The sequence below is a fragment of the Platalea leucorodia genome (assembly GCF_965183815.1).
Source record: "Platalea leucorodia genome assembly, chromosome: 3".
Taxonomy (NCBI): domain Eukaryota; kingdom Metazoa; phylum Chordata; class Aves; order Pelecaniformes; family Threskiornithidae; genus Platalea; species Platalea leucorodia.
The window spans coordinates 124,364,336-124,386,939 of record NC_138825.1 but is presented as its reverse complement, the minus strand read 5'-3'; the positions used below and the strand labels follow the sequence as shown (position 1 = coordinate 124,386,939).

Sequence of the window (22,604 nt, the reverse complement as noted above, 5' to 3'; positions counted from 1 at the left end):
TCCCAGCGTTGTTTCCTTCAGCGCGGGGTCAACACCGCCACCTTCTCCTGACGGGGCCCTGCGGGATGCCTGCGGTCCCCCGGGATGCTTGGGGCTATCACTGGGAGGACATTGGCCGGTGGAGGAGGAAGCACTTCGACAGGAGCCGATGGTCCAGGAGCCGGGGAGGCTGGAGGGTGCTGGGCGAGGAAGAAAAACAGGAAGGTGGTGGCAGATAAGGAAAAGACCCTGGAAGAGGAATATAGAGGAATAATGGAGGGTAGGAGGGAAATGAAGATCCCGGTTTCTCCTATGGCAGACGTCGTGCCGCGTGAGGAAACTGCTGAGACAAAGGCAGCCCAGAAAAATTTTTCTCATCATGTTAGGAAACAGGTCTCAGCCTCATAGCAAGGTGGGAGCTGGGGGTGCTCCAGCAGGTCTGTCTGCGAGGGGTTGTCACACGCCCGCGGGGTCGTACCTGGCCAGGAGACTCCAAGCACAGCCCTGTGGGAAACTGCTAATTAACCTGTTGTGAAGCCCTGCTAATTAATCTATTAGTGGCACGCTTCCCATTGTGGTGAGACCGAGGTACTGCCTTGTGCGTAGAGACGGGGTGTCCTGGGGACAGGACTTGATGTGAACCCAACACCTTGCTGACCTGCTGGGATGAAATATATCAGAGATGAGGGCTTGTGTCCATGTCCCAGGTCTGTCCTGCCTCGGGGTTCCCTTTGCAGATGTCCTGGTGTTTAATCCTACTGTGGTAGAACGTAACAACTGTGTTTCCCTACTGATTTCTGCAGACACCACTACTTTCCTGCTGATCATTCAGGCCTGTACACTGGGTATCACCTTTGAGCAGGTCTCACTTGTGGCACGTGGAAATCTTGTCCTTTTGCATAGTTTCTCCAAGACACAGCCTTTCTTCTACACCTGCATGGATAAAACCCCAGTCTAGGTGCTTACCATCTTCCATCCTGATTACATCCTGGCACACAGCCACCAGTGTGCTCAGGTGGCCAAGAGGGCCAATGGCATCCTGGCCTGTATCAAGAACAGTGTGGCCAGCAGGACCAGGGAGGTGATGGTGCCCCTGTACTCAGCACTGGTGAGGCCGCCCCTCGAATGCTGTGTTCAGTGTTGGGCCCCTCACTACAAGAAGGACATCGAGGTGCTGGAGCGTGGCCAGAGGAGGGCAATGAAGCTGGTGAAGGGTCTGGAGCACAAGTCTGATGAGGAGAGGCTGAGGGAGCTGGGGTTGTTTAGTCTGGAGAAGAGGAGGCTGAGGGGAGCCCTCATTGCTCTCTACAGCTACCGGGAAAGGAGGTTGTAGCGAGGTGGGGGTCGGTCTCTTCTCCCTAGTAACGAGTGATAGGACAAGAGAAAAAGGCCTCAAGCTGCGCCAGGGGAGGTTTAGGTTGGATATTAGGAAAAACTTCTTCACCGCAAGGGTAGTCAGGCACTGGCACAGGCTGCCCAGGGAAGTGGTTGTGTCTCCATCCCTAGAGGTATTTAAAGAACAGATAGATGTGGTGCTTGAGGACATGGTATAGTGATGGACTTGGCAGTGCTGAGTTAACGGTTGGACTCAATGATCTTAAGGGTCTTTTCCAACCATAACGATTCTATGATTCTATGATTCTATGATGGCTGTCACCTTTGGTGTAACCCTCCCCAAAACACAGATGAATGCAATGGAGGGATGCCTAACCTGGTGGCCCTTCAGAACCATTTCTCTACACACATTTCTCCACCCATGCTCCTGAGAGCATGCCAGGTCTGAGACCTCTTCTCTGCAGGAGAGCTTGTTGGGAACGTACCGATGGCCAAACTGTGCCCAGGGCTTGTTTAGCTCAGTGCTCACTGGTCAGCATTGAAAGTAAGGACCTAGTAATTTAAAAGTGGAGACAAAGGCACTTATTTAATTCCCTCCTTGATACGAGGGATTATCTGTGTCCTGCCACAGTACCCTGCCAAAAGTGAGGGTCTGGTAGATGATAACCCCAGAAGGGAAGAGGTCAATCCTTCAGATACACCAGAGGTTGAAGCGACCTACAGGGTGACTGCATCCCCTGTGATGAGATGGGATGCAGCACACCTGCCTGCGCTGCCAGACAAGGGATGTAGGCACATGAGCCCAAGCAGAATCATCTCACTAACCTGGTCCAGGAGCCATCACTGATGGTGCTGGGTATGGAAACCAAAATCCCAGCCTGAGAGTGACAACCACGAGTGCACGAGGAACTGGCTGACTTGGCCAGGACATGGCTGGTGTCCACCAAAGACAGAACCAGTTCCTCTAACACCGAGGATGTAGGACATGGACCATAAAGAAAGGAGGTAAAGTATCTGTGGGCTGAATCCCTCCATCCGTGCCACAGGGTTGTCTTCCATTCCTCTCTTTGTGTTTCCCCTGGGCTCCCCATCTCTCTGGTGCAGGGTGGGATGTTACGTGATGATAAGAGCTAGGTAATGGTAAACAGATTCCCCTGGCATTTCTAGGCATGGCTTGGGCAGCCTTGAGAAGAGGGGACAAAGGAAGAGCTTGGCCACAAGCCTTCTCTACAGACAGTCCATCTCATCCCACCACTAACATCAGTGATATGCTGAAGCTGAGCCTGTGCTCATGGTACCACTAGCAGGTCTCCAGCTGGCATCAGCAGGGAAGGGTTGGACCACAAACACTTGGTGGTGAAACCCAGCCAGGTCATGTGGAGAAAGCAATGAGGGAACCCTGGGGGGCTGTGTGATCTGTCCCTCAGCATGCTACTGCTGATCTTGATGTCTCCAAGCATGCTCTAGAGATGGATACCATGAGTCATAGAATCATAGAATCATAGAATGGTTTGGGCTGGAAGGGACCTTCAAAGATCATCTAGTCCAACTCCCTGCCATGGTCAGGGACACCTTCCACTAGACCAGGCTGCTCAAAGCCCCATCCAGCCTGGCCTTCAACACTTCCAGGGATGGGGCATCCACAATTTCTCTGGACAATGTGTTCCAGTACCTCACTACCCTCTGAGTCCTCATCAGATAGGTCTGGCGGTGGACATGTGATCACATCCTGGCCATGACATGGGGGGTAGGCTATGAGGAGGCGGTGCCTGGGATGGGCCCCAACAAGGGAGAACCATGATCCTAAATTGCATCTAGTTAATGAAAGAAAGGTGGGCTCAGTGAGTTGTTTGTGCACGAGCTACATGAAGGATCAGCCCCTCTTTTCCTTTCCCACATAAAAAGAAGAGAGTCATGCATAACGTCCTGTTGCCTGAGCATGGGGGTGTCTTGGCCAAGAAGGCCAGACCAGTTTCTCCAGGCCTGATTAGAAAGAAGGGCAGGCTCCCCTGTGGCTTGTTAGGTGGTAAAATGCTTCCAAAAAGAAAGTCTGGGTAACTCTGCACATGAAAGTCGCAATGCTCAAAGCTGGGTCATCTCCAAGACTGCACTCCAGGAATTACTGGGCCCAGGACTGGGTTTGTCTCCTTTGCTGAGCCACCCAAAGGGCAGCATCACCGGAAGAGAGAAGAAAACAAGTGAGAGCAGAAGCCAGCCCCCAAGGCATGGTCTACTCCTTGCAGCGCCTTAGCTTCTTCCATACATATGTAAACCACAGCCAAACTCCAGGAACAACGCTGTTATGAATGGTGTTGGGTTTGGGAGAGCACGTTGGGTTTGGGAGAGCATTTGGTAACCCATCAGCCTCCAGCTCTGCCACCGGCAGGCTGTGCAGCCTTCGTCACATCACCGCATCCCCTCTCCCCTGCCTGCAAGGCGGGGGATGAAGAGGGAGAAGAACAGGGGTCCACACCAGGTGGTGGTGGCTGGGTTGTCCTCCCTGAAGGGGTGGGGAGGATGTTTTTCTGAATGGAAATTTGTCACAGCGTCCTTGCCTGCGTTGGTTATCTCTGCTGCTATTTCGGTCAGCAAGAAACAGCCAAGCATGGGCCAGACGTGGTGGTGGTAGGGGCTGGAGGGGAACAGGGAGATGGGAGAGGATGGGGAGCCGGGGCAGCTCCTCTGTCATCAGAAAACCGCGAGCTCCCGCCAAGGTCTCAGCCAGGGCCGGAGATAGCGAGGGTCCCCCAGAGATGGGGCTGGCCCTGGGGTGGGCGCGTAGTGGCTGAGCTGAGTGGGACCGGTGACAGGCTGCACATGAGTGCCGATAAGAGCCGGGAAGTGGTAGCCAAACTCCCACGGTCTCTTCAGGCATGGCTGGGCACCCTGGGGACTGGCAGAAGGGGAGGCAGCCCGGGGGACTCACCCCGGGGAGACCCCTGCGGACGGCTCATGGGGGCTGTGTGACCTCCAGTCAATTCATCTTCTCCAGGGATGGCGGGTGGGGAGGGAAACAGCTTTATCTTCTTCACCACCCCCAAGAAGGAAATGTTCATGGTAAGAAGTGAAAATTGCTTTCTTAGACTTTTTTTTTTTTTTTGGATGGTTTATGGAGGAATTTTCTTGCAGAATGCTTTTGATTTTCAATTTGCACAAGTTAAAAAAAAACAACACAGGGTCACAGGATGTTTCTGTGGGAGGTTTAATCCTGTCAAAACCCACTTTTTTTCAGAGTGGATGTTTCTAACAGCCCATGTCCCAAGATAGCCTTTACTACTGTAAGATATTACAAAGATAATATTCTAAGATATTTCTTAAAAATCTAATAAATGTTATTTGACACCCTGGGACATCTTCTTCAGCTTTCCCCAAAAGCAGCTGATCTAGGTTGCCCTGGCTGGAGCAGGGGGTGGATCAGAGATCTCCTGAGGTCCCACCCAGCCTCAGTTACTCTGTGTTTTCATGAGCTGTTCTCCACTATTCACCTTTGGGAGAGGGAGTGATCTTTGCCCCCATCTTACAGATGGGTAAACTGAGGCAGGAAAGCTTGCAAAGCTGTTCAGAGGCAGGAGCAGAGGCCAGCTCTCCTCGTGCCTGGTCACATGCTGTAGGAAAAACTCAAGCTGAACAAATGCCAGAGCTTAAATAGGGTCGTTTGCCACAGCAAGCCTTTACTGACCTCCTGTTTGCTGGGACCCTGGCCCAGGCAGGTTCAGCCCAGAAAAAAAACACTGATTTTTTGATTCAGCATTTCTGTCACTGTTTGGGAGGAGCATTCAGCACAGGGGACATTTCTAGACCAGTGCATGCACTCATCCAGACAGGCAACACCTCCTTGAAAGTAGATGTTGTCGGTAGCTGTTTTGCTGTGTGTGTCTATTGACAGTGGGGCTAAATGAGGCAAAAAGATCTGGTTTAGTGCTGGGATTTCTCAAGGAGGACAAACCATCAGGGGAGGATTCTTCTGTGTTCCCCCCATGGCTCACGCAAATGGTTTCACTAGCTAATCAGTGCATGGTTGAATGTTAATTTGGGAGCTGTTTCCTTCCAGAAACAAATCACTGGGGTTAGCCAGTGATGCCCTATGTGATTTTGGCAAATCAATGACACAGGTACTCCCATCTCTCTGTTTGTGGAGGGAAGAGGGAACCCTGGTTTTGCTCGTGGTTGTTTTGCACACTGCGGAATTGGGTCTACAGCCTCATAAGCTCTTGCTGGGTGGTTGCCCTATCCAAGACAGGATGGGCCCACAAGGATGGCTTCCCAAAAGGCTTTGTGGTGCATGGATGCCTTGGCTTTACCATCTGTTACATTAGGTTTTCCCGGCTAATGGAGGACCTTCCCCACATCCCTCAAAAGAAGCATATCTATGTACTCACTGCCCTGTGAGGGAGAGGAAAGGAGAAAGGAAAGGTCTGCTAAGTCTCTCCTCCATCACTTTTGGTGCCCTCCAGATGCCCACTGATACCTCTTGAGCTCAAAGGATGGTCCCAGGCACAGGGAGCAGAGCTCTCAGCTCAAGTAATGTGAGCCTTGGGGACAGCTCATGTAGACACATGAGTGTGGCAGGTTGAAAAATATAATCTTTTTAGGAAAACAGGATTGCTCTTTTCCTTCACAATCCTCATTTATTGGTCTAAGGATGACCACTGCCATCACGAGAGTGTTACTGCTGCGGACTCATCCATGAGAAACCCACTTGTCTCTGCCTCATGCTCAAGTCACAGAAGGTCTTCACACATATTTTGAGATTTGGTTTTATCTCAGGATGGTCCAGCTGGTGGCTTGGGGGCTGGCAACGGCTGGTGGGATGATTCTGCCTGTCCCTGAAGGCATTTTGAAGGATTTCACTACATGACTCTGGTGAGTGACAGGGCTGTTGTGAGGGCTGATAACTGGATTAGCTCGAGCCAAAATTGCTTCTGCCTACACTCAGCAGGACCTTGGTTCATCCCCCACTGTGTCAGCTCACAAAATGCAAGGGACCCTTTTCCAGCCTGTGCTTAACCCACCACAGTCAGTCACCCCCCAGGGACTCTGCTAACGAACTGTGCTTGAAGACCATCATCTCCCAGCAGATAGCAGCTCCCCAAGGAACAGGCAGCCTGGGAGTGACTGATGTTTCACAATGCTGGGAGTGACTGATGTTTCACCGTGCTGATGGTGAAACGTCGCATTAATCACAGAAGCACAGCCGCCACCTCCCCACACCAGCTACCACAAGTAATCACATCACTGAGCAGACCAAACATGCACATTTTTCCCCTGCCATGTGCTCCCATGTGTTTTCTCTCCCATGTGCTCTGTGTCAGGAGATATCTGGTGCTCAGATAGGGTTGCCCCTTGACTGTGGACCATACATTAAAAAAGTGTATTGCCATCCAGCTCCATCCTTGGAAACACCAGCCTGCAGAGTCTATAATGCACTTAATGGGCAAATCCATAACTGTCCTCCTTGGGGAGATCAACCTATTCACATGCCAGCAAGGGGGACCTCAGCTTCAACTCTGTCTTCAGAGATGGCTCCTTTGGGTCATTACCTCCCCATGGTCCCGAGACAGCGTGGCCAAATTTCTCGCCTCGAAGAAAAAACAGGGCAGCATTATCTTGGGCTTTCCTTGCAAGCAGCAGCTTTGTGGAAGAGCTGCAGGTTTGGTTTTGTCCCCACAGCTCCTGTAGCTGCACAAATTTCGCTGTTTCCTGGTACCCCAGGGCCCATCAGGTCCTCCAGGCTGGCGATGGACTGCCAGGCTTGAAGAACCATGCCTTACTTCTACTCTCTCTGTCTTCTCCAGATGAAAACCGAGAAAGCCAGGTTTCAGGTTCTGCTCTGCAAAACAAGAGTTGTGGGCCAAGACCCTGCCTTCCCAGGGCTTGATAAAAGTGACCACTGCAAAAACCCAGTGAGATGCAATGCATAGTTCACAACTGCAGCCACAGTGATGGGGTCCCAGTTGCTCTGTCCGTGTCTGATACAGCTGAGCTTTTTGCTGTATTAATATCTTTCCTGCTGGCTGGAGCTTCCCCCAGTCCTGGGAAGGATCAGTCTGACACCAAGCAGGGGTCATACCCCTTGAGGTCTTGCTAGCCCAGCCAACATCCTCGCAGAGGTCTCTCCATTTGTACGTACACCCATATGAATTAAGAGATGTGTTTTCAGGAAGAGTGTTTTCGGATCTTACCCAAGGAATTTAGGACTGTCTCTATTGGGCCAGGAAGCTGTAGGTCCGACACAACTGCTTTGCCAACACATTCCTCCAAACCCCCATTTTTCCTCTCCTTCTTTCATAGATTTGGGGACCATGGGGTAGGTGAAGGATGGAGTGGGTGGGCATTCATGCCCATGCCCCTCCTCTCCTTCCTCCATCCTCCCCATCACCCTCCCCAGCCCCTTCCTCTCTTCTCAGCAACGATAAGCTCACCAACGGAAAAAATGTTGTCATGCATATCTTACTTCCAGTGTGTGGGAGTTGCTGATAGCAGCACGAAGATCTGGACAATAAAGCCTCCTGACAGCTTTCGTGTCTGTCCCAGGCGCGGGGACCTGATGCTGGAGGAAGGGCCAAGTGCTCGCAGGGCTTGGGGAAGGGTCCTGCAAGCAGTGGCCCTGGGGAGGAGGATGGAGAGGGGAAAGGGCTCGTTCACCCTCCCTCATCTGGGGTGCAAAGCCTTTTTGTTGCATTTTCCCCAAATGCAGCATCGCCTCTCTTCCCCGGGGTGTCTCCGAACCAAGAACCACAATCTTTTGGCTGCAGGTGGCTTTGCCGGCACGCTGGGGAGCAGCCCAGCCGCTGCTCACCGCCGTGTTTGTCTTGGAGCATCCCCACTGGCCAGCGCTCCCTCCCTGGGGCGGGGGGGCTGCAGTGCTCCAGCACTGCTGTTCTTCCACGTGGGGCTGCGAAAGAGCCCAGAGCACCTCGCCAGGAGGGTGAAGTCATTTATTTATGCCTAGAAAAAAATGTACTTTATTACACAGCCTCTGAGATGTTAGGGCTGGCCGACTGCCAGGCTTTCGCTCTGACGTGGACAGCCAAGGTCAGCACGGGGCAGTCCAGTGGTTGTGTCTTTTCTTAGTCCCCTTGTAGGGGCGTATAAACAGGACATCGATTTATTCATGTAAAAAAAGTGCCAAGGTTTTGCTGGCAGAGGTTTATTTGACCAATAGAAGTGTCTCCACGGTGGCAGGTCACCCTGGGCTCCCTTTGCCATCCACAGGGATAAGAAAACCCTTGTAAGACATAATTTCTTGCTGCACAAAGCCTGTTCCTCTGGCTCTCAAGGGAGCCATGGAGGCCAAGGAGATGGAGACCTTTGCTTCATAAATGTTCAAATCACTTACCCAATGCAAAGGCTTGGCTCTGCCCGAGATGAGAGGGGCTCTTCTGAAACAGGGCTTAGGTGTTAAAGAGTCCCTGAAGGTGACCTTGATTTTATAGCACTCCTAGTTTTTCAGTATCTATTTTCTCATTGTAATTACAAAAGAAGTGAGAACGATTTTTACAGAAAAGTGTAATTTTTCCATGAAAAAAAAAATCAATTTTATAAATTTTCCAGCTAGAAAGAGAATGACTCAGTGTTTGCATTTCTGCCCCATGCCTCGGGGGCTGTAGTTCCTCTCCCCGAAGTCCCCATTCTCCTCTAGAACACTGGTCTCCAAAGTGGGTTGTGAGCAAGACAATCCGTCAGAGTGGGGGAAAAATATTCTTCATACCATTAATAAATAATAGAAAATAAAATAAAAATATTAAAAGGCCACTGCTGTAGGGAACTCTCTCTCTTCTTGGGCTGCAGCTCCTGTGTCCCGCAAGGCTTTTCCCTCCTGAGGGCTGTATAGTAGGAGATAGGAAGCACAGTTTGTTTTTGGGTTTAGCCAAAAATATTTAATTCTGACCAAACTGCATTTCTGGGGGAGAGAAGAAAAGAGGGGGCGGCATGAGGGGTTATTGCTGTTTTATGGAGAATGAAGGTTTTCCATTTGAAGTTGGGGAAAAATTACCAAAAACATTTAGAGGAGGACCAATGCTACATCTCAAAACCATTTCCATGGTAAATTTGTAGCCAGCCCTGCTTGAGATCTCTCCTGACCCCAAGGTTTGGGTAAGAGGCAGATAGATTCACCTTCCTCCCTCTGCCCTGGCCTCCTCCTTTGATGGCCAGGGGGATCTTTTAACTCTTTGCAGACAGTCACGCAGGATTTTCCACGTTGCCTGCCTGGGATGTGAGAGGTTAAACTCTCCCAGGCCTTAGCAGGAGCAAAGCTCGTTGACAGCATAGTCCTTGACTCTGGCTGGGCTGCAGCACAGAGGCGCTTTCTTCTCCGTGGCAGCTGATAGCCGGCTCCATCCTGCTGGGAGCAATTTCCCTCTGCGGCTCCTGCCAGCGGGTGCACGCACACACAGACATATATCCATGTACACACCCAGGCGTGTATGCTTCTCACAAGGCTCACATTCAGGGGCTCCCCACCTCCTTTCCCTTGCAACCCCGACAGCCTGTCCCCGAGATGTCATCCTGCCCCTGATAAGGCTCAGAGGCCGCTGCGAAAGGAAGGCTCCCAGTTGCTCCCGGCGCCAGGCTGGGTAGAGGCAGACATGTCTAACCCTCGCCTCCTCCGGCAGCAGCCAAAAACAGATGACATCACCCCCTCATCCTCCATCCCCCCCCAGCATCCCTATCAGCCCCACGGAGAGGCGTGTGCATGGAGGAGCGAGGAGGAAGAGGGAAGGCGGGGGGGGAGGAGGTTGGGGAAAAGGAGGGAAGACGAAGGCTGGAGCTGGAAGTTGGTTACTTTGGCAAAAAGACAAAGTTCTGCAAAACTTCACCGGCTAGACTTCAAAAAGGTGGAAAAACTGAAGGCTCATTTCTGGCAGGTCTTGTTATCAAGGGGAGCCTTATCTGCTTGATGGGACTGATGGCTCGAGCGAGCCGGAGTGGCTGCTAACCTCTGGCTGAGCTTTCTGAGGCCCCCAAGGAGCCAGACTGTCACTCAACAGAGAGGAGCAGCATCCAGGAGAGGGGACTGTGTGAAGACACTGCCACTGTGTTTGTGGCCTGTGGAGCAAGAGGAGCAAGGACAGGGTTATCCCCAGACTGGGAGTGTATGGGAGCCCAGTCCCTTGCGGTTTAATTCACAGTGGTAGCAGGAGTGGGGGAATCTCTCCCAGCTCAGAGTGCAGACAGAGATGGGACAGATCTCCACTGGGTGTCAACCGGCACAGTTGAGTCACTGGTTTTGCTGGTTTCCCTCTGGGGTTTCCCTCCAGGACAAGACTGGTGCCTCTGGGGTAGATAATAGAGTGGATTTAGGTTAAAGGTGCGTGGGTTTAGATTTGTAGCTGGAGGTTTTGCAGTTCAAGGAAGCTTTTGAGTGGGAATTTTGGCCACCTCCTTGCTTGCATGTCCCAGATACCACGCTGGGTGTTTTCCAGAGATGAACCTTCCAGCATTTCTCTCGAGGACACTTTCATATCCCTTGATGTCCTCTCTCTCCTTGTGCCTACAGGACATCCCTATTCTCACTCACCTCACATCACCTCCTTTCCTGGGTGAGGAGCTGCTCCTGGAGTCCTGCTCCAGAGCACATTGTGGTGGACAATCCCCCTTCCTTCTTAGTACCACAGTGGACAACGTTTACTCCTTGGTGAGAAAGCTGGTGTAAATGAACTTGGTCTTGGCCCATTCCCACTCATAATTCCACCCAATAGATCAGTATATGCAGGAATTGAGGCAGTGATGCCCCTCATGTGATGTAGGGATATGGTCTGAAATACAAGAGTTTATTTTCTTTCACCTCCCAGAACACTTTGCATGGATGAGGCATGGGCAAAACTGTCCCCAGGCTTTTGGTCTCTGCCAGCTGGTCCAGACACAATCCTGGCATGGCTCAGGAGGCAGCACAGGCCAGATGGTCTTCCTACCAGGCAGTTTCCATGCAAGCACCAAGTATAGGTGTGGAAACCTTTTTCCTTTCCCTTTTCCTTTCCCTTTTCCTTTCCTTTTTCCTTTCCTTTTTCTTTTCTTTTTCCCTTTCTTTTTTCCTTTCCTTTTCCCTTTTCCCTTTTCCTTTTCCTTTTCCTTTTCCTTTTCCTTTTCCTTTTCCTTTTCCTTTTCCTTTTCCTTTTCCTTTTCCTTTTCCCTTCTCCTTCTCCTTCTCCTTCTCCTTCTCCTTCTCCTTCTCCTTCTCCTTTTCCCTTTCCTTTTCTGTTTCCTTTTTCCTTCCCTTCCCTTCCTCTCCCTTCCCTTAAGGCAGCTGAGACTGAAGGTCTCCTCCTTGCACGTCCCCTCTCCTTACCAAGCCAGCTGCTGCCCAGTGCTGTGCCAGCCCTTGGGGTGACAGTGATGGCTGTGCACGGTGACATGTATCCCAAGCCTCCCTTTTGGGAGGGTGCCCAGGGCAGCGGGTTTGGAGGGATGCTCCCCAGCCAGGGCGGTGGTTTGCTGGCTCTGATACCTCCTTCTCCTGCTCCATGTGCATGTTCATCATTTCCTCTTTGGCAAGAATTTTCTTCCTTTTTTTTTCCCCACTAAGAAAACAGTATTTTTTCAGCTATTTTACACCCACTCCAAAAGCAAGTGCTTTGTATGTGTCAATGTTCAGGGACCATCCAGAGTCAAGTCGGCTGCTTCGGTCTTCTTCCCCTGCCCTCAGACCCACAACCACACTCAGCCTGGGGTACCCCTTGCCAGCAAATAGCAGTGAGGCCAGAAAAACTCCTTTTGCTTTTATCATCAGCCTTATGAGCAGTTTATATTTTTATTTAAACCTTGCATGATGCAAGTAAGATTTCACATGAGAATCACTCCATGCAGAAGCAGGGCAGATGCGGAGCCCACCATAATTTCTGTGCGACCACTGGGTGAATCCTTTTGCCCATGGGAGTGGGGATTTCTTCATCTTGCCCACCTTTACCTCGTCTCAGAGGTGGATAACCTGAGCCATCCACCCAGGTTCATCTTGTTATTGTTGTGGGGGGAAGAAGAGGCACTTCTGGAGGGCAAATCATGCCTCTGTCTTGGATCCATCTCCTTGAAGAGGATGGATCCTGCTGTGGTCTCTTCTGTAGATGGATAGAGCAAGAGGTAGAGATTGATAAAGGCTGTGACAGAGACAGAGGTATGGGTTAGAAGAGAGGCTTCGTAACTGCTTGGACAAGCCCAGCAGATCCCTCTCTTGCTGCCACCCTGGAAGGGCACAGTTGTCCCCTTGGTCCTGTGCCAAATCTGCCAGCCTTGTGCAGATGTTTTGGGTACCCCAGGGTATCTCAAGCAGCTCTAAATGTGGGCAAGTGCATCTAACCCCAAGTGTTAGGCAGGATGGTCCATCTCAGAGGGAAACACAGCTGCACTCTGGACCCAAAAGATATATAAAACCAAGAAGTTTATTGGTGATGGACAAACCGAGCTGCAGGTGTAGACATGGAGGTGTCCGAGAGCAGATCCTATGTGCAGTTGTGGTTGCAGGGTCACTGGGCTGGTCACTAGGGTCTGTCCCAGCGTGGCCGCTCTCATCTGCAGCAGCGCAGGCGGCCGTTGCTGCAGCTCCCTTCCCAGCGCTCCATGTGGAAGCAAAGCCTCCGGCAGTGGCCGTGGTTACTTCTGCACTGCTGGCTGTCCGAAAGAGCTCTTGCTGCAGGGGAAAAGGGAATGGGAGACCTTCTTAGGGGACTTGGGAACCCACTCAGAGCCCTGCTGGTGTCACTGGCTGAGCAATTAAATGGTTGCAGTTGGCAACAGGGAAATTCAGCTGGCTTCATGGTGAAGGTCAGATGTGTTTGGAAGGAGCACCTCCATCCAGCAACCACTGGGTGTCTCTTAACAAGCAGCCTAGGCAAGATGGCCAGCTTTGGATTGGCTAAATTAGGTTAGATGAGATAGGTGAGGTGTATCCCTTGGGCAACATCAAAAGTCAGAGAAGTGTCTTTTTGGAACAGGTGTTTTATCTATCGGTTTGTTTGGTTTTTGGTTTTTGTTGTTTTGGGTTTTTTTTTTTGTGATTGTTGGTGTCTTTGTGTTTCAGGGGTTTTTGTTTGTTTGTTTGTTTTGATTTTCCTGTTTTGATAAAAAGGGTATGTTCTGATTGTCTTTACACACAGCAGGAACACCAAGTTTGGGGTTTCTGGAGGGATACACTGGTGGTTATCCACCATCAGTGGAGTGAGCAAACCCTTCTCTCTCCTCTCTTTATCCCTAGGACTTAAGTTAGCTAAATGAGAGCATAAACAGGCTAAGCAAGTAAATCTCCTCTTCTTGGTTACCAGTTTTGTTTTCTGTGAAAGTTATACCACCATAGTCCTAGTAACACCATAGTGACCTTACAGCTGAATGAAATCTGAATTCCTAACATATATATACAAGCAACCAGTGAAAAAGCCCAGCCAGGGAAGATTTTTCTATTAAAACAGAATCCCAGAAGAAAACAAGACAGACAAAAAATAAACTAGCAGTCCTTCCCCCCACTTTTTTCCCCTAAGAAAGAGATGCTTTTTGATTTCCTGGGGCTCTCCTTGTTTTGTGGAAGATGAGGCTTGTGTCCTGGTCAGGAGCAGAGCTCAGGCTCCTGGCTTAGGCTCAGCCTTTCTGGGTGGGTTTTGAGGTGAGAGAGAGGAGGGGACGTACAGTCTATGAACCTGGGACAACTGCATCCAGGAACATCATGGAGACCATTTCAGAAGAAATTTGTTCCTTGGAAGCAAGAGTCAGGTCAGCCTCAACTTGACTTGGTTTGACTTGAGGGCCCTGTCTTGTCCTTTTCTACCTCAGGGTAGGAACCTGACTTTTCTCTCTCCACAGTCCTGCAGAAACCCCTGTGAGTATTTTGTCCTTACCGTGAACATCCTGGAGGAGGAGAATGGCAATGACTACAAAGAGCAGCTGGAGGATCCGCATAGCTGAACGTGGGTGGGGGTTCCACCACGAGGAAGAGTGAAGGGCCGTAAAGAGATGGAGAAGAGGGAAATCCTGGATTTATAGTGCCCGTGACGTTGTGTAACGCTCCTGGAGCGGAGGGAACTTTGTCAACCTCAGATACATTTCAACATGACAGCAAACAGTTGCACTGGGATGTGCCCATTCTTGGATACACCATGTTACATAAAAAAAAAAAAAGGGAAAAAAAGAAAAAAAAAGAAAGAGGAAAAAGAAAAAAAAAAAAAAGGCAGCGTTTTGTCAACAAATTGCCCTGAGCACTGGGGAGTCTGCTACTGCTTGCTGCTGGAGACAGGACGTTGGGGCTGACCCAGTCTGGCTCTTCTTGTGTTTGTAGGCTCGAGCATGTGATGTTAAAATCCCGTCCAAGTGTTTGCAGTATCAAAGGTTTTGTTTTTTTTTTTTTATTTCCAGCTCCCAGTCTCCGTGTTTAGCACTGACACATTCAAGCGTGAAAAAATCCAGAGTCTGCTCCTCGGCACTTCCGAACACACAAAGTTGGCTTGAAAATCATGGGATCCTTAAAAATCAAAGGTCTGTTTGTATTTCCCAACTTTTAGGCTGCAAAGAGACTGTTTGCCAAGGTTTTGTTTACAACTGTCAAGAAAAATAGCAATTTAGTATCTTATTCATTTATATATTTATTGAATGGGAAAACTGGGACACGTCCCCATAATTATCAGGAGCAGGAGCATTAGGAAAGCTTGTGTATTAAAGCTCTCCCAGGAAAGCTGGCAGGCTATCTGGTTTCTACTAGTTCTCCAGGTCAGTTCCAGGAAAGCAGTGGAGGTGGGACCTGAATTTCAACTTTGGGAAACAACACAAAGCAAATAACTAGCAGGGATCTCCCCCAACCAACAACAAATAGAGGAAGAGGAAATAAAAACTTTATAAAGGTTTCTTTTTACGGCAACAATGCAGCAGAAGGCATCACCAAGTCTTTTATTTTCCCTTAGTAAGTCACCTTGATGGCTTTTTATTTGCAGGTTGGATGCCAGGTAGTGCTGGAAAATGTAAAACCGATGGCCTTCAGGCTGCTTGAACAGAACAAGGATCACTTTCATCAAACAGTGCAGATAAGGGGCCCTTCACCAGCTGGACTTTGGATCACGGGACACTGAACATTTAAACAGGGTGTCGTGCAAACTGGCCACACACAACCTGGGGAAAGAAAATGGGTCTGTAACCCTGTCTGTGGGAGGGATGGTTGCAAGGATGTGTGTAGAGCCTCTCTAGAAGTGTTGGTGTTTTGCATATCTGGTGGTACTGCTTGATGCAGTGGGTGGAAGACTGTAACCCACCATGTGCCTCTGAGGATTGGCATCTCCAACGTGAGAGATGCTGCAATGGGGCTGGGGCAGAGTTTGTCTAGCAGAAATGAAATTGCAGGTCTTGAGCTACAACCTGAGCAGGGAGGAACATCTGGATGCTCATATGAGTGTCCTGCTCTGAGTGTGTGACCTGACGTGTCTGACCATGTGTGTGCAGGGAGCTTAACACGCTCTAGAGAGGAGGTTTAGCGCAGAGCCAGAGTACCACGTGGCCATGGTGTTCCCAGTGATGGATGGCAAAATGCCATCTTTTATCTCTAGCTCAGCTGCTCTCCCTTGGTGGGAGCAGCACCATCTCAGCGGATGAGCTGTGTCTGGAGTTGTTTGAATGCTGCAGGCTCCACAGGGGCAGGCACAAAGGTGGCCAGGATGTGTCCTCCACACCACCGTAAATCCCTGCTCTGCAGCTGCGGTGCATGGGTCGAGTTGCAGAACATGCCTTGGGAAAGAGAGCCAAAAAACAGACAATACCAACATAAAACAGATTTCCCCAAGAAATCAGGGGCAGGAAGTCTCTTTTCCCCAGGCAATTGCTCGGACAGCAGCTGGGCTTGCTCCCTTCAGGATGGTCCCTATGCCGTGTTGGCCTCAGCCTCTGGTGAGCCTGCTGGGGCTGGTCCATCAGCCTCCTGCCCTCTCCCGCTCCCCAACCTGCCCCCAGATGTTTTTTTTCAGAGCCCACCATGCACAAAGGCTGATCTGTGCTCAGCAACATGCCGCACAGAAATTAGCTCCTGGGTGCCTCAGAGGTTTTGAGGCTGGGGAGGAGTCAAGTCAATCTGCATCCGCCCCATGGCCCCAGATGGGAGGGATGTCTCCACTGGCTTCATCTGCCTTCAGTCCAGGACCTGAGCAGCCTGATTTTTAAAATGCAGCCTGGGATAAATTTATGCCAGGAGGAGCAAATCCTTTGGCAACTGAACCCTTGCCAGCTTGTGACGCCACCTCCGCCTCTCCATCCCACCAGTCATGTTTTACCGAAACCCAAACTAAGCAAGTGCAGATACAGCCCTGCAGTTCAGCCTGGGAAGAAATGACTGTGGGCTCATATCTGGGCTCAGCTGTGGCCCAGAAACTCCCCGTGGCCACGGGCAGGCTTTCATTACAGACTGCAATACAACCATCCTCACCCAGCCCACAGGACCATCCACCTCCTGCCTATAACAGTGGACATATGGGGAGGTCTGAATTAGAGTAAGCACAGCACATCTGTGGTATTTATTTTAACTTTTCTCCGGCTCTCAGGCTATTTTCTGGTCTGGGGAGAGAAGTTTTACGCAGCAATATCCTTCAACAAAGAGTTTCATAGGTCTGCAACTGGTTACCTAAAGGAACATTTTTGTTTGTTTGTTTTAAATGTGACTCTCACCAGTTTCCCAATAGTTCTTGTGCATGATGAGACCTTGTACAGTCAGACCCCATTCACCCTCAGCACGTTTCAGCAGACTTTACTGATCCTCTAGACTTCTGCCATATCCCCCCATAACCACTCAATGCCAGTCCTGATTTGCAAGAGATGCTTCTGGACCCAACCTCTGTCCAGCAGGCTCTGTCGTGCCTCCTGCCCGCTCCCCAAGTCCCCCAGGAGGCCAGGGGAGATGTTTGCAGATAATCCCAAAACCCTACGGGTGTTCAGTCCTACAGGCATCTGGTGGACCATACATATCCCTTAAAACACATAGGTCTTCAGGCTCATGAGATGTCTAAGCTCTCACTGAAGTTTGTGGAGATCTACCACTCATGTCAGTCACCTAAACAGGCATCTGTTATCATTTAGCATGTTCTGGGGTACCCGAGACACCCATGCTGGGCTGGTAGCTGTGACACCGGATCTATGTGCCCTTCCTCTGTGGCAGCTGGAGGTCAGGGTCAACCGCCTGGACATCTCAAACATGTCTAGGTACCTGGTGTGTGAACCACATCACATCACATTAGATTGGCAGCTAGACTTCATGCTGGTCTTGTCCTTCACCATGTTCCACTCCATCTGTGAAACCCACTATGCTCCTGGTCTCACAGCCTGCTGCCACTTATTTGCTTTCTGAGTAGAAAAAGATTTCACTTTATATGGTCTGAATCTGTAAATCCCTCATTTCTTCCCATTTTTTTGCAAAATGCTGTTCTTTGCCCCATGGCAAACAGACACAGCACACCTTGTCTCTGCACGTCTAAGCTCTCCCTGCCAGCTCCATATCCACATCCAGATGTCTACTACGAATGGTCCTTGCCATGTGCCCACATCCCAACTGCTAATGTCTGAGCCTGAGCCTCACGTGATTTGATTTACTCATATGGATACAGGCTCTGAATCCAGACCCGCTTTAGCTTCCTAGCATGCCCCTGGAGCTGGGCTGTGGCAGGGTGATGATATCTTTTGCTCCTCAGGAGGTGGGCAACCAGCCACGTGAGTGGGTTGAATATGACCCCCTTTCTCCTGCATGGGGGTGAAGGGAGAGCCCAGCAAGCAGGTGCCTGCGTTGGTTTGCATGGGATTCTTGGGGATGTAAGGGACAACCTGGATCAAAGGGGCTTGCCCAAGCTATGACATCTCAGCTTCCCCAAGCAAGAGCCTATCATCTGACCACTGTTCTGCTCCTGATTACACAGCTCCATTTACAATGGCATTTTTAGGGCAGAAGCAGAGGATTTCATCTCTGTCTGGCTCACTCTGCCAAACAAACACTGGCCTGTTGCCTGGGAACAACAAACAAATTCCAGCCAGGGGGATGTTCATGCCATGCTTTGATGAACTAACGTCTCCAGTTATTCACAAGGCTCGTGCTGGTTGACAGCCCAGGCATGAGGGTAGGGCTCTACCCTGGCTGTCCGTATGGCTGCAAAGACACAAAGTGTACCTCCAAAGACCCAAAATATACCTCCCAAGATGTCTGGATGGTTTCTGTGTCTCCCTTAGGAGCTGTTTTAGGTCTCCTGGGGTAGTACTGAAGAACCCGTATTTTATAGCCATCTAAGCTCTGTCTGGTACAGGTAGCTGAGTTAAAGGCTCAACAAAGCCTTTCCCATAAAAATTCTCCTTCTTATTTGTTTTTTTCCCATGCAGGCAAAAACTTAATGTCTTTTCAGAGTGGACAACTCATCTGATTTAAATTCTCACCAGCCTCCATCTCTTAAGAGATGGTAGACTTCACCTTCTCATTTCTTCTGCTATTCTGGCTTCCCCCTTAGCTTGCCTGACTGTCCTTTCTACTCCTACATGCAATCCTTCAGGTAACAAGTTGGATTCAGATGAACTCCACTGACCACATGTCTGTCTACACTCTGTGAAATGGTCCCAGCTGGCCAGGACTGCTGGTCATGGGTGGAGGTCCTCTGGCTGTAGCAAAGGCTCACACTGGGGATGACTTTTACTGAATACAAGGAATATTTTTTTGGCTTTTGGATATAAAGGGTTGGAACATGGTGTTTGAGGGCCTGTAGGAGTGAGGTCTCATGGTGAATGAAAACACTCAGGTGAACAGCTCTGTGCTGAGTGGATGAACATGGTCACTCAGCCAGAGGAGTTTAGTGCTTCCTCCTCCCTGGAGTTACAGGATACAACAAGCTGGGGGTAAGTAATCTGAGCAGCATTCCCTATCATACACTTACACCAGAGCATCTTATACTGCTGTTTAAGCAGCTCCTCATGAGCTGTGCTGGTGTCTGGATGCTGTGCCCGAGGTGAGTCAATAGGTCAAGAAACCATGGGGAACAGTTGTGTAGGGTTGATGGGCTGGAGGGTGCCATTCTCCACCCTCCACCATGTCCTTGGTGCTTTCTCTCTCCTCCCTCTGTGTTAGACCAGGTAGCTGGAAGGGAATTCAGTTCATCTTATTCATCAGGCAGAAATGATGATGGATTTTTGTTGCTTTTTTTGTTGTTGGGTTGTGTTTTGGGTTTTTTTTAGGTTATTTCCAACCAGATCAGCAAGCAAGGGAACACAGAGCCAGGGGAGAGTGGGTCCATGTCTTTTAGCAGCAGCCTGCATTTACATTACTGCCAGAGGGACAATGTTGCCTATAAATTGTCTGAGCATTTCCACCTTCCCTGATTGAAATTTGGCTGGCCAACAGGTCCAAAATGTATAGGGGGCAGAAGGCCCAGCAACCGGCAAGGAGATGTACAAGGTGAGCTACATGAGCCCATATGTTTTACTTTCTTAGGAAACCAGGCTATGCATATGGTGGCTAAGCACCCCCCAGATAAGAGGCATGAATCACGAACTTTGTAGATGGATATGAGAAATAAACTGATTTGGAAAGGCGCCTTGGTTTAAAAGCCTGCCTGTGCTATACTCGTACATCAGCGTGCGTAGGAGGACTGGGCTGGATCTGGGGAGGAATTTGGCTCTGGGTTCATCCTCGTCTCTGTTTTCAGCAGCGGTTCCCAAGCCGACAGCCGGCTCTGGGTAATCCGGCTTTCCTGATGGTTCATCCAACTGCAGGGGATCTCCAGAGGAGCCCTGGCGTCTCCCTGCATGCGTTGATGTCCCGGACTGTGTTATGATGACCTGAGGAGAATAGCTGGGCTGCTTGCTGGAGGATGGAGTCGCTTGGATGAATTAATTGTTGGACCTCTGGCGATGGGTCCTGACCCTGGTGAGGTCAACAGGAATTTTCCTGTTTGATTCATCACAGCAAGAATGTCATCTCCCAGGGAGGACTTTTCCCTGGCTCTGACCAACGCCTCGGCTAATTGGCATAGCTCTCTCATTACATCATTGTTTTCTTGCTTGCACAGACATGATTGACCCAGAGAGAAATATTTTACCTGGAAAGGGAGACCAAGAGCAAACTGACAAAGGCAGGGTGTCAAAATTTCATGCTGAAAAAACACAGAAGGGCTAAGAGTGGATCTGGACAGCTAGTGGATTTAGGCTGATGCAGCTCATAGGCAGAAAGCTGTTAGGTGCAAACAGGTTAATTGCTTTGGGATTATTGCTGGGTGATTACAGAGGAAAGGAGGAGCACCAATGCAGCCCATGGATGAGGAGAGCAGCCTGTCAAGGGCAATGGTACACAACTCTCAGATCCCTTCCCTGCCATGTTTCAAACAAGCAAGCCTGGGCTCTTCCTTGGTCTGGCTGCATTGTGGGAGAGGGACAAACCTGGGACAGCCCTGCTGGGCTTTGCATTTTCTGGTCTAGGTGGTGGCTGATGGACAGCACATTCCTGCTATGAACCCCATGGGTAAAGGGGTCTGTATGCATGTGGGGAATCCCTGCTCCTTTTCTGTGCCTTATTTCTCTGGCCAGCCCTTCCCCGTGCCTGTAAGAATCTGGTACAGCCAGGAAAGGAAGAGCAGATATGGGGAGGCTCACCCGAGAAACACAGACCACACTTGCCTTTATGTCAAAGCAGGTAGCTTTTGCACCGAAAGTGATGGAAAAAAGGCTGCCCCCATTGCACCTGTTTTCTCTGGGAAGGGAAATAAAGAGGCAGAGCCACCCTGCTCTGCTGGGATGCTGTGGGCTGCTGCATTCACTCCTGGTCAGTGGGAGAGCATGCATCCCACCACCAGCAGCTTTGCTGAGTGTCAGCAGGAGTCACAGACTGGCACTTGCTGTTCTGTTAAGCTTCAGGTTTATTGCTTTCAGGTAAGGGGAAAGGCAATTTCTCACCTGTGCATGACAGGTAACAACCCAAGGGGCAATACATAGTCTGGGTGGCCCCAATTTCTTCTTGTCACAGTGTTTCCTAGAATGTCACAGCGAAAGCAAAAAGCAACATGTTCAGAAGTCCACGAGTGAATCCACAGCCATGTTCTCCCAGGGGAGCAGCGGTCACAGAAAGGCACAACATTTTCTTCCCAACAGCAGCTCGTTCTTCGTTAGTGGAGCCTGCAGGTCTCCATGAGCTGCGGTTTGCTCCTTTGGAAATCTTCAGCTCTTCGCAGCAGTGGGTGATAAACTTTTACAGCAGAGAATGATGGGTTCAAAGCAGTACCTAGCCAGATATTCACCAGGAATGCAGTTTCCAACTCGGCACAAGCCCCCTTCATGGTTACAGCTGTCTGGTCCATGAGCAACTCCTGTACAAAGAAGCAGCAAGTTGGTGGGTAAAATGCGTGGGTCTTCCCCTGGCACCATGTGCCTGGCCACCCAAGCCAGGACTGGGCACGCACGGCTGCAAAGAACACACCGGGGATCCCTGTCCCTTCAGACATCTGTTAAAAAACCCAAGTTGCAGAGCCGGCCTCACTCAAGGAACACTTTATCATGCGGCTGTTTTTTCAGGACATCAGCAAAGACCGTGCACGGGAGGTCAGAGCGGTTCTTCTCGCCCTACCAAGGAGGTAACTGCAGTCTGAGAAAAGGCAGAAACATTTTCCCAGAGCACAGGATATCTCTTCTAGGGCTTCTCCAACCATTCTTCTCCTAGAAAGCCAGTGAGGTGCCTCATTTTCACAGCTTCTTCCCTGATCATTTTTGCATTACCCCAAGGGATTAAACCATGCATTTTGCCAAAGTGTCTGACCCACTATCTCATCCAGAAACCTGAGGGCACCATTCCCCCTTAGTACCTATAATATTTTAATTTGATTACACAGTGAGGAAAGATTATTCCTCTTCCCAGATACCTCTGTTTACCACCCTCGGCCTTCCTGGTCTTACCGTGACCGGTCAGGGAGACGAAGATTAAAATGAACCAAAGGATCCCCATTGCTTTGGTCCTGCTGGAAAGTCACAGGGCTCAGTGTGAGATTTTGCAGAAGCCTCTGCGTGCTGCTGGCATGCTGGATGGCATCCGGGAAGAGGGAGGGAGTAGGCAGAAGTTAATTATATTCCAGTCTCGGGAGTAACATTTGCTGCTGAGAAACCCTCTGTGTCGTTCTGACCCAGTGCTGCAGCTCCAAACAATGTTGACTTGCTTCACATTCACTGGTTATCGGCTTCCCCAATTTCTCTCCCCGGCAGTTGGCATTTTGGACTGGTAGATTGCCAGCTGCAGGCAGCTTGGTGGAAAAAGAGGCTCAGGGGATTCCCCTGCCCTTCACCTGCAGCCAGCAAAGTCCCTGGGGAGCTGATGGATGGGAGGG

At 50.2% G+C, this 22,604-nt stretch overlaps 2 protein-coding genes across 2 annotated transcripts; both read right to left on the bottom strand.

The window, feature by feature from the left end:
• Positions 1-12,818: 12,818 nt before the first annotated feature.
• On the bottom strand, positions 12,819-14,199 carry DEFB125 (defensin beta 125; the record flags this gene model as incomplete). The annotated part of the gene is made up of 2 exons (XM_082305918.1): positions 12,819-12,940; positions 14,139-14,199. The coding sequence occupies 2 exons, from the start codon at positions 14,197-14,199 to the stop codon at positions 12,819-12,821; spliced, it is 183 nt and encodes a 60-aa protein (XP_082162044.1).
• A 7,248-nt stretch (positions 14,200-21,447) lies between these two features.
• On the bottom strand, positions 21,448-22,312 carry LOC309587391 (gallinacin-12-like; the record flags this gene model as incomplete). The annotated part of the gene is given in 4 exon segments (XM_082305508.1): positions 21,448-21,596; positions 22,180-22,249; positions 22,253-22,258; positions 22,262-22,312. Coding segments are annotated over 4 exon segments (276 nt in total).
• Between the last annotated feature and the right edge of the window lie 292 nt (positions 22,313-22,604).